We start from the raw sequence: 12,554 nt of genomic DNA, 5'->3' as shown, positions 1-12,554 counted from the left end.
CAGTACAGCCATAGTAATCGCAGGACAGCTGATTGTCATCTAAGGAATTACAGGGTTCCAGAAGCATCAGCACAAATAGCAAACCCAGCAGTGTGGCAAAGGTAAGCAGTGAAAATTAATGCCTAACTAACTGTTTGACAAAATTCACAAATGATACATTGTGATCAGGGGTGTAGCTAGAAAATTTCTGATGGTAGGGAAAATGCAACATATGTGCACACAAGAAACATGCTCATTTTCATGTGAGGCATTATAAAAGGTTTTATGAAAGGTATATGCACACAATACGTATAGCTATAGTGTATTAATAAACCTACTGCACACATGCTCTCTAACTATGCTTTCCTTTGTATTTATAGGTATCCATCGATGAAGATGATGATCACAATGGTTATAGTCAAGTGCTGCCAAATCTAGCCATCATAAAAAAATAAATACATTAATACTAAGAAATATCATCGCATAAACTGACAATGAACACCGTTCCCCACTGAGTATACTATCCCCCATGCATTCAATAAAACGCCTGGATAAAAGCCAGGGGTGTAATAATAAATACACCATATCCTAAATAAAGGCACAGGAGACTTAATTAATAACAGCGAACCAAAAACTTGTGCGTGCATGTGACCCTGACCATATATGTTACAATTTGAGCTTGACTTTATTTAGCTCCATCATAACATGAATCCTTTAGTCCACATGCATACCAGCATTTCCCGTGTCTTTTCCAGTTTTCCTATGTGCCTTCATAGCAGAATAGAACAGCCAGTGGCTACTAAAAAACAAACACATTATTTTAGTCTGCCTTGTATTGGGTCATGGGTTGATTATCTCTTTCTTCTCTTAGTTCTCTATGACTGACCAGCTGCGCTGACGTAGTGGAGTTGATCTAGGACTTTTGGCCATGTACTGGTAGCTACAGTAACATCTATTAAAATCTCAGTAAAACACTTTTTAAGTCAATTATTTTGTCATTACACATCGCACTGATTCACAAAACTCAGAATCCATTTTAAAACATATAAATGCACGTCACATGTTGGCTTCCTATGGGATTTTCAAAATATTTTGATCACGTGATGCACATAACTTTATGGGTACCAGTGCGTGTTGAAATTATATTGCTGCTGTATCATCACCGGTATGTTTATTCCATCATGTTACTATTCAGATTGTTGGTGTAGTAAAGAAAATACATAAGACAGTGTGGCAGTTAAGTAGCTGTTTCTAATGAGAGGACAAAAGGTGTTAATGGTGAGGCAACCAGCACTTTTGATGGTAGGGCAAATGCCCACTCATGCCCGTCCCTAGATTTGCCTCTGATTGTGATTATTTTGTAAATAGAAGGCAATTTTCAAAAAACTGGTTATACATATACTAGCTTGTGCAGGTATCCTATTGTAATGTTATAGCAAACAAAAGTCTCTAAATGTTGCACAGCAGTCAATGAGTATTCTAAAACTACCTATAAATGTTTAAAAGTGTGTGCATGCAAACTAACGACAGCACAATAAACTAAAACTAAATAACATGTTTAAATCCTTCGAAACTGGAGCAGGATCTTTATTCTTATGCGTGACTCAGAAATACCCATTTGTTCTAGTTCCTTTTCAGTGTAAATAGATAATTCCTCTCCATCAATGGTTTCATCTTCTTCAAACAGGTGAAGATATTTACCAGCAATTTTCTTTTCTCTAAGCCAATTACATAGTTCCTTGTGGGACATGTTCATTGCTTTATCACTTGGTAAACCCAGCAAAACAGCTTTCTTTACTTCTGGATTTTCTTCAATTTGGATTGCTAAAGGAAAACATTAATACATACACTGCAAATTTAGACATCATGTCTGAGTTTATAGTAACTTACCTTGGTTCTGTGAAATCTTGCCCTTCTCTGATTTTTCTTCATTAGAAGTAAACGTATTTACCCATGTTTCATTATCACTTTCACTTTCTTCAGCTTCACCGAACTGTTGATTCATACATTCAGATTTAAGTTGCTCATTGTTATACAACTCCTTGTCTCGTATGTGTGGAAGCTTGTTCCATAAATCTTCAATTATTTCTGTCCACCTCTCCACTGCTGTAGACGATACTTGTGTTTGTAAGTTGGCCAGTTCTTTCACCTTCATTTTAAGCCTATAGTATGAGATCATATTCAGCAAACATAATGGCAAGTGCCCACCATACAATTACAATTGTAGTGTAGCTACTTACTTGCGAAGAGCCATCCGTGAGTGAGTATAATGGCATACTAAAATAGTTTTGGGAACATAAGTTGCAAACATTTCCTTTTCTAGATCACAAAAGCCAAAATCCACCAAATATTCAATTATTGATTTCCCATGGTCTGTTTCGATTGTTAAGTTCTGTTCAACATGACTTAAGGTCTTCTCAAATTCATCAACTTCCTTGAACAACTGTTCCATTTCAGTAGCTAAGAATAAGAATTATTAGTATACACATATACAAAGTAATAATGATAAATTCAGCAGCAAGTATATTACTAAGTTTGATTAGGGATTAGACCTGCGTCAAGTATGCCAGCATAATAAAAGCCAGCATAATGCTAGCATATTAGGTGGATATTTCAAACTGTGGAGTTTAATTCCATAAAAGTATATCGATACTCCTTAATAGAGGAGTCAGTGGAAACTGCGATAGAGCACTCAAATCGCATTGTACATTGCTTCTTAGATTGATACTCTCTATATAACAGAACAGTCACTTTGTAGTGAAATACTCTAATAGAGTAGTCACTGACTAAGATAACTGTAAGAAATGTTATTAACCTAAGAACATAGTGAAAAAAACTGAAGAGCATAATAGGTAAAAATTTTGGGAAATTCTTGAAAGCATTTTGAGCAAAATTTCATATTTGACTCGGGCTTATAAGGGATCACAGCCATAAAATGTAGAGAAAAACAAGGGATGTTGCCTACACCTGCAGATATGCTAGTGAATATTTAATCTCCAATTTAATATATAGACTGACGTAGGGATTAAATGTCCACTAGTATATATGCAGTTGTAGTCCCTTGCTTTCCTAGCTTAAAAATTTTCCATATACTTGTTGGGAGGTCATCTACTCCTGCAGATATACTAGTGGACATTTAATCTTTCAGTCTAAACCCATTATCATGACTGAACTCAGGATTAAATTTTCACTAGATGTATAGACAACCTCCTTTGTTTCACTATTTTTATTCAGTTGATTCCCTAATCAAATTTAAAATTCCTGATGTTTGTTTGTTTACTTTTTTGTAACTGGTGAACCCGCACATACCACATTAGAAGAAAAAATGGTGTTAGGCTTATTTTTATAACTGAAAATGCAGCCCAACTATCAATTACCGAAATAGTGAAGTGGCCATTATGTTTCATTTTCTGCTACTGTATGTTCAAACCCGTGTTATAACTGAAGAACGCTACTAGAAGGATTTCTGCAATCAATCCAGTCACAACAAAACTTTCCCATTACAAGCTTGTAGAAAAGCCATCATGTGGCACTACCACACCTATAAACACTTTGTGCTTCCAGCAAAGATAAAATTGGGATGCACAGGAGGACAGAGGTAAGTCCATGAAGCATGCTCTGTACATACATGTATTGCAGTGCATCAAAAGACACCTGTTGGGCTGAAGCAACATCAAACAGTGAAAAAATCAAGCCCGTATCCTTAGCCGCTATAGAGTTATGCTTGTCTGAAGGCATCAGCCAGGCAGTCAGTCAGTTAGAAAATTCCACTGAATACATAATTTTGTAGCAACCCCATTTCGGGTTGTACTGAAGGCACTTCTGGGTTGGGTTATACTGCCAAGGTACCATGAAGGTATTGTTTTAGGGTGATGATATATTTGGCCAGAAAAGCCCAAATCTTCATGATCTCTAATATAATACTGTACTGTATGATGACACTACTATCATATTGTGTGATGTAGGGCAAAACATGATGGATTGCTTTAGGATTTGAAGAATTCCTTTGCTATTTTTGCACATGAGTAGATACTACTGAAACCACAAATGTTGTAAGGTCAATTTGCAGCCACTATCAGGAAAAAGTGACTCCTGCATAGCTGGTGTATTGATTAAATGCTTTGAACAACTCTACACACATAGCAATTCATTGATTACATAATCAGTGAAATGGATTACTATATTATATAACAATCTTTCACTCTTGAATTGCTTAACTTGAAATTGAAAAACAAAATGTTTGTTTTAGACACTAAATGATTACTACACATTGCTAAGCATACAGTAGTACAGGTTTCTGTTATACAGTTTAAACACATACATGGGTATTTGTCAGGAATATTCATAAGAGTTTCCATATCTTCATTCTCCAAATGTTTGAATATAGAGAAAGGAAGCGATGAGAAGTCATACAAGCCACCTTGCAGCCATTCAAGAAACAATTCCATACTCCTAAACAATCTCTTCATCTGTATTTTCCCCAGAACTGCTAATTGTGTATCACTGAGACTGTAAATATATATGCATATATAGCCACATATTTTCTGCATGAATGGCTGTAAAGTATACATACCATTGGATGCCTATTTTATGAAACACATTTTCCTCTTCATAAAATTCTTTCAAGTGATCAGCAAGACTAACATTCAATGTAGACTCCCACTTGCTATTTTCTTGTTGAATAACATCCTATAAATATAATAAATACTACAGTACAAGTATGAATTGTAGTATGGTGCGTGGGCAAATCAAAGGCTGCCACCAGTGTTACAAATCAGTTGTAAACCAGTTTACAAATAATTGTAGCATGGCTAAGTACCTCCCTTCGGCCACACAGTCTGGCCACTAATTAGTTCAAAGACTTCAAACGAAACCATACACCAGACCAACACAGGAAGTCACAATGCAAGGCTAATAATGTCAAGGACTGACAAGGAGGTAAATCGCTCTGGAACGAATAAACACACAACACAGCACTTGTCTGAATGAATGGGAAGCAGTACAACCACTGGGCTGAGCCTGGTAATCTACCACATGCTCTTTCGCCAATAAATTAAGCTAACCAAGATTATTATAGCACTGCACCACTCAACAATGAATATCAACCACTTCAGCTACACCCGTCTAGATGATGCGGAAGCTGTACAATGGTTAGAATGATTGGCATCGATGATGGCACCTCACGCTCGTGCACAACAAATGCGCTACCAATGAATAAACTAGCTACAATGAATTAACTAAGCATCAAGAAAGTAATTAGTGAGTAAAATCGTTCCTTGTACACAGCGTTCAGCGGTAGCCAATATTGGCATTGTGTTCTTGCTCTTTCTGTGTTACAAATGGGCGCCTTTGATCTGCGCACGCCCCATACCACAAATCAGTTAGAACACACCCATTCTGTTTGTATCTGATTTGTAAACACTCCATCCTCGGGTGTCGTGTTTACAAATCAGATACTAACCTCATGGGTGTGTTACAACTATTACTTATATAATAGGTGAGCTGTACATGTATGTATATAAGACAATAGAGGATATGCATACTATAAGAAAGTGATCAATTAAAGTGGTGTAGTGGTGCTTTCCAAAAAAGTTAACGGTGAAAAATGTGTGAAAATCACGTATAAAAGTATGTGTAGCAAATGTGGCTCAGACTATAACTGACCACTAATAATACAGGCAGGCTTTTGCTCACCAATTGTACTACCTCCTAGGTAGAAGAAACCACCGCTCTGTAAGAAGGGCTGACAACTAGTCTATTATCCACATAATGAATCAATTCATGCCAAGGCCACAATACATTTGTTCACCATCATGACGTGTTAAAATCACATGCTTATTAGAATATTTCAGTATGCATATCTTTTATTGTGACCAAACTCTGAAAAAAAAACTGATATATATATATATATATATATTTATATACTAACATCAAGAGATCAAAGATACACAAGATACAAAATATTTGTGACCTAATTTGGGAAAACCATTAATCTAGGCACACAAAATGAATAGATGTTGAGATATGCTTTTAAACATTTCAATCCAGTACAAGTTGGAAAGGTCAAATACTAAAATTTATCACTATGAATGCAGCCAACCATAATATTTATTCCGTAGCAAGCTAGCTATTGATATAACCATGATTTGAGCACCTTTTTTCACGATGGTATCTGTATCACAAGCATGTCACCATGGGGTGACAGGAGTGGTGGGCTGGTTGATGTATGAACAGAAAATGGCCGTGTGGGACATATGGTGTCTTCAGCCATAATATTGGGCTCTCAAGAACACCTGTACCACTGAGAAATGCATGTAGAAAATATCTGGGCAAGGTTTCAAGACTGCTCGTGTCTCTAGTCTCATGTTTCAGCTGGCTAGTGGGATTACAAGGTGCCAGAGCACTCCCAGTGGCTGGCATATATCTCTAGAAATTCACTTGTGAAAAGCAGCCTGAGCAAATTAGCGTCATGGCAGTGGTGCACATGTGTAGAGATTGGTGGGCTATCCATTCATGGTGAAAAGTGAACTTCACTGTTACATGCATAGAACGATGAATATTAATTTTTTTTTCATATTAAAAGATTTTAAATTTTACCATGAATGCAGTTATTTAGCTGACTACTGGTGAAGTCATAATATGAAGCAACCTGTTCACACAGTATCTGTAACACAAGCATACTATAAATGGCTGGTGTTGGGGATGGTGGACAAGCAAAAGATATACCAACAGAATTAAGTCAAAGATGTCAGGATACCGGTGCTCATTGTTAGAAGTCCACACATGAAAGAGACAGATTAACTTTACACATGAAAGAGACTAAGCAGCTAAAAGGAATGATTGTGGTGCAAATCTGCAGTGTATTGTTGTTGCTATTTATTCATGATGAAGTGTGCATACATGACACTTTGTCACATTTATTACATACATTACTACCTTAATGGTGTGTCCCAAAGTAAGTCTCAAGCCATTTACAATGTCAGTCAAAACTTGATAAGTAGCATTATGGAAGTGCAATCCCAGTAATTTTCTTGTTTCTTGTTGTAGTGAATCCTATAAAATTTTAGATAGTGCAAATGTATGTAGTATAGTTAGACTCAAACTATACCTTGAATTCAATAGGTAGTTCTTGAGCAACAGAAGAAATGTCAATGACACAACCTGGACTACAACACAAAAATTCCAATGTAAACACATAATACATAAAGAAATTCCCATGCTTGCGTACACAAATAGCTATACACCACTGTGACACGTCAGATCAAAAGAAATCACAGGGATGTATATTTCTCATATAACCCTTGTCATTATGACCTTTTAATTCTAAGTATCTAAGTATTGAGTGGCTTAAAGTTGGGTTTGAGATTTATAATAATTAGCTTAGGTAGACTAAGTATTCTCTTAAGCAAAAAAGGATTTTATGACTATGTACTGTGTAGTTTATGGACTTGAAATTACAAAATAACTGTTGTGAAAATACAGAATCGTTTTCTATGCAGTCATGGAACAATATGGCACATGTCAGTGATTTATATCCTAAGAAATTTTATGTCGATAACAGGGTTTAGATGGCTAAAAATGATACCACAGATATCAGAAAAACCCACAATCATTTCTTTGGTATAATATTGTGTATAATGTACCATATATGTATACAAATATTTGAGGTATGTAATTTTTGTGGAATAACAAATTTCAGGATTATTGCAGTTTTGTTTTAGTTGATCACTCATTTTCCACTCAGAATACCTATTATATAGCATAGAACTAGTCTTGATAATTGTTACCTTTTGATTTTGCAGATATCTATAAGTAACCAAAGATCTGTAAAAATTCTGTCCCTCTAAAATGTGTACATATACTGTATCGACGAAATTCACCAAAATTAATTTGCCAATCAGCTATTCAGTATATAGTTCCATATTAGCTCCATGGTAAATTCACCAAACTTTTGTCTGCCAACCTGCTTCGTATGCTGAATCTCCAAACTTAAGTCTCGCCAAACTTTTGTCATTTACAGTACACAGTACGAGTAACATTCCACAAGTACATTGCTCACACTTTTACTTAACCCATGAATGTTCTTTACATTCGTTTAATGTTGACCACTTGATTACAACCTTCAACACAAACCTTTGCCTACTGGATGCTGCAATGCTAGTAGCTCTTCGCCTTCCACCAACTGGTGTTAGTGGTGGTGGTTTGGTAAGTGTACCTGGTCTCGGCTGTCACTGGGTTAAAATTATCTAGTCCAAATTTGAGGTCAAATGTCTACAAGGCCCTTATTTTTCAAGATAAACAGATGCAGTGGACCATGTCAGCTCTTCAAATGGGAGTGTTGACATGTGGCGCTCTCATGGGTCAATGTCAGCTCCTCAAATGGAAGTGTCGACATGCGGCTCTTTCATGGGTCAATGTCAGCTCCTGAAAAAATGGGAGTGTCTCTTTCAAGGGCCAATGTCAGCTCCTCAAATGGGAGTGTTGACATGCTGCTTTTTCAATGGGTCAATATCAGCTCCTCATTGTGAGAGGTGCAACATTCCTATAGAAAGTGAAGTGGTTTACTACAAAACAAACAAAGCAATGTAGCAATGTTTCTAAATAATTTACTATTAACACTTTACAGTGACCAGCACTGAAGGCCTGATAGCAACATTTGGCACAACCGTAGGATTACCTAACCTAATTTCCAGGACTTAGACTTAATGACTTGACTTGGTGACTTGACTTAATTAATGATAAGGTGTAACAGAAAAGGGGCCAAAGTAAGGAAAACAATCTCTCCAACCCCAGGATTCGAACTGCAGGTCACCCAAAGTCTAGTCGGGGCCACACTCCGTCTTCCTCCAGGAGGGATGGATTTTCTTCCTTAAACCTAAAGTATTTATTACTAACACATTACAGTGGCCAGCACTGAAGGTCTGACAGCAACATGTGGTGCAGCCTTAGGATTATCTGACCTAACATCAAGGACTTAGACTTAATGACTTAATTTATTGTGTGTGAAACTTTACTGAAGAATTTTTATAAGCAATAAGGTTGAGCTATCCTAATAAAGCAGTCACTCAAATACCACAACCAAGCAAACTGTTGTAGCATTCCAATAAAACAGACATACATGCATGCCTATTATTGTTAAACAGAAAAAGGGAGCAATTAAAGTAGGAGTGTCCATGTGCCAAAAATAGTAGCAAAACACAAGATGATAGTAGCGATTTTCCTGTAGTATGACGCTTAGGAATTTTCTCTATCGGCTATGTTACACTATTATGTATCTTGATTCACTGTGGTTGGCCCATTGTTGTTTGGAGTTTGCCTTGTATACATGATCTGAAATAGTTGCACAACACACTAATGTTTTATTGTTATTCTTTGTCCAGATAAGTGGTGGTTCACTGTAGTACATGTACAAATTCATTTACTTACTTGTTTTCAAGAGTAACTTCTGGTGAATCTCTAAACCTGAAGATTATTCTAATACTGGTCGTTTCCTTTATTAGTGGTTTTCCAGCAATGTAATATGCTACAACATCTTGCTCAAGGTGATTTAAGTCAAACACTGCAGTGGATTGAGCATCATTATGCAAAAAGCAACTATTAATCAATTTCAAAAATTGCTGTTCTCCTTCCTTCAATTCAGTAAAGGGAGTAATGCACCTGTGATCTGTGATTTCAACAGGATGTAATTCAGAAGGATTATCAGGTAAATATTTTTTATACTGACAGTCTGGATGTTTAGTAGCATTCTCAAAGACACTGTTTAGGAAATGATTATGATTTCCAATCTGCAACAATGAAGAGTAAAAATAGATTTAAAATTATCACACATCTCTAACAGAATTTTATAAATTTTAGAGTGATTGTAAAAACATAAGAATTACATTCATGTATACCTACCTGTACACAACTAATTAGATTAACTTTATAAATAATAATCCTTAAGTATGATGTTACTTACAATATCCATCATAACAATGTAGAGCCAATCGTACTTGAAGATGTCTTCATTGTCATGACTAACTAGGTTTATCAGAGGTGTATCTTTATCTATGTAGTGAGCATCAGTAGGTTTTGCAGTTCTATCACAAGATGCTTCTCCAATAGTTCCCCCATGGATTTGTAAGTAGGCATTGTATTTCTCTGTAAATCATACACATAGCATATTAAAACTTGCAAACTACTTAACAACTTTTACTTTTAATTATCCTTTGTCTATATGGCCAATCACAAATAATAACCTGAAACTGTAGCAAGAATTTTTGATACTGTTATTGATTTCAGCAAATTGTTGCATTGATTATGACTATGAGGGTAGAGATGTATACCTGATCAATTGCTCAATTACATACAATATTGCTAATATCTTAATTACACTCAGTGGCATATCCAGACATCTAATTTGGTTGGCGCAATAAGGTATCACTGCCTGCTACAAAAGGTGGGCAAATTTAGGGGGTCTGCATACACTTTCAAAAAGTTTCCAGTTCAAAGAAGGCAAATTAAGAAACCAATGACACTAAGTACATACAAGTACAAGGTATGTTCTGAATCCAAAAATGGAGGGAAATTGTGGACCTATTAATTTTCATCCCTTTTGAAAAATTTTTACTAGCATGTAATTTCAATCCAAAAATGGATGGAAATGACACATTTCTCTTATATAGTGACCAAAATGAGTAATAACCATCCAATTTTGGATTGTTCTAGTCATCCAATATTGGATGATGATTTTATCATAAAGTAATATCCAATTTTGTAGTCATCCAATACTGGATGATAATTTATCATAAAATAATCATCCAAATTTGGATTGTTCTAGTCTTCCACTTTTGGGTAATAATTTTGTGATAAAATAATCATCCAAATTTGCTAGTCTTCCACTTTTGGATGATAATTTTATCATAAAATTATCATCCAAATTTGGATTGTTCTAGTGTTTCCAAATTTGGATTGTTCTAGTGTTTCCAAATTTGGATTGTTCTAGTGTTTCCAAATTTGGATTGTTCTTTTGGACTCATTATCCACCTCAGGATGATGGTCACCTAGATTTGTATTATACATATGTAGAGTGGTAAAAAGCTCATGAAACTTCTGCTCAGCCATTAAGCCTCATCTACAAGGAAATATGCTTCTAGAAATTATAGCATGAGATTACACAAGTAGAAGGAAAAATCAAGAATTTTAAGGTGGATTAGGGATCACAGAACAAAAAAAGCAGGGAAACAAGGGAACAGCTAAAAAGTGGCAAAACAAGGGAGGTTGCCTATACCTGCAGATATACTAGTAGTCCACTGAAACACCAAATTTTAATTTTGGAAAACCATTTTTTGGGGCACACGCAAAATTAGAGAAAGACAAAGTAAACTCTTAAAATAGATAATCCATTATTTCAAGACAAAGTTACCATGCTGGGGTGTATGACTAGAACAATCCAAACATGCAAGATCGTAATAATAAAATTATCAACCAAAAGTGGATGACTAGAACAATCCAAATTTGGATGACTATTTTAAAATTAAATTATCATCCAAAAGTTTTCTGGAGATGGCATGTGCTAAGTAACAAACCTCTTAAAATGAAGAATCAATTATTTCAACACTAAGTTAATGTTTGACACTCACCTGTACATCTGCCTGTCAACCCAGGTCCTGGATATTCTCACCCTGATATTGTGGCCCCCTTTTAATCTGATAATTAAAGGGGGGTTTGGTTGGTGTACAGGGCCTGGACCACTGCATGGGAAAACCTGTTAACTTTGGAAAGCTTGAGGGGAAAACATGCTAGCTTAGTGTTATTTGTTTGGGTGAGAGCAGAGGGATCAGGGGTAAGGGAAGCTCCTCGTCACTGATTCCTGATACTTGATGCCATAGAAAAATTACTACTTTAGTAAGCTTTCCACCCAAACATTAAATCTTGTGCTTATGACAAAACAGCTGGGCCTGTACACCACCATGCGCTTCTGTCACCAGGACTCATATAGAGTGGGCATTATATTAAAGTATAGAGAGAGATAATGAACAGTATGTATAAAATAGCTATGTGCCTGTGATTGCTGCTATAGTGGAAGTTTGTCCTTGTGGCTTTCAGCAGTCTTGCCATTGGTAGCTTGAAGTTAGATATTTTGAGAAGCAAGCAAGTTCCTGTGGGGGAGTTTTAATGTATGTCTGGTAGGCATTACTCTTCCATCTTCCCAGCATTTGAATGGATGTGTCTGGAATATTCGCTTGCTTAGCAGTAGTAGCTGCCCCAATTCGGAAACTGTGGGTGTTGTACTGAGTGCTGTCAAAACCAAGTCTAGAGAGTAAAGTGTTCAGGATGTTGCCGAAACGCTGGCGGGTCAGGGTGCTGCCATCCTAGAAGATGAAGAGGGGCTGTTAGGATGGTCAGGTCTTATTGCAAGGTAAGGTAGTATGGCTTTAATGGGGCAGAGTGTTGTGTCTGTTACACCAAGATAAATGTCGACCCCCTTTCAAAAAGGGTCCATTTTTGACTGTTTTATTTTGACAAAGAGGAGCTGTGGGTCATCAAAATTGTCTACTGAGATGTCCTTGGCAGAGAGGTGACATGTACTATCA

The 12,554-nt window shown here is 36.3% G+C and overlaps 1 protein-coding gene across 1 annotated transcript in view; it reads right to left on the bottom strand.

Moving 5' to 3' along the window:
- Nucleotides 1–1,326: 1,326 nt before the first annotated feature.
- LOC136263050 (uncharacterized) overlaps nucleotides 1,327–12,554 on the bottom strand; it is a 308,373-nt gene continuing 297,145 nt past the window's right edge. Inside the window, exons 82-90 of the mRNA XM_066057501.1 lie at nucleotides 9,938–10,119; nucleotides 9,406–9,764; nucleotides 7,088–7,145; nucleotides 6,916–7,032; nucleotides 4,553–4,668; nucleotides 4,301–4,488; nucleotides 2,220–2,439; nucleotides 1,870–2,141; nucleotides 1,327–1,803 (exon numbers count right to left, since the gene is read on the bottom strand). Of these exons, the coding sequence (XP_065913573.1) occupies nucleotides 1,538–1,803; nucleotides 1,870–2,141; nucleotides 2,220–2,439; nucleotides 4,301–4,488; nucleotides 4,553–4,668; nucleotides 6,916–7,032; nucleotides 7,088–7,145; nucleotides 9,406–9,764; nucleotides 9,938–10,119 (1,778 nt within the window). The 3' untranslated portion in view covers nucleotides 1,327–1,537. The remainder of the gene's footprint in view (nucleotides 1,804–1,869; nucleotides 2,142–2,219; nucleotides 2,440–4,300; nucleotides 4,489–4,552; nucleotides 4,669–6,915; nucleotides 7,033–7,087; nucleotides 7,146–9,405; nucleotides 9,765–9,937; nucleotides 10,120–12,554) is intronic.

Source organism: Dysidea avara, chromosome 8, assembly GCF_963678975.1.
Source record: "Dysidea avara chromosome 8, odDysAvar1.4, whole genome shotgun sequence".
NCBI lineage: Eukaryota > Metazoa > Porifera > Demospongiae > Dictyoceratida > Dysideidae > Dysidea > Dysidea avara.
This window is presented reverse-complemented; position numbering and strand designations above follow the sequence as displayed.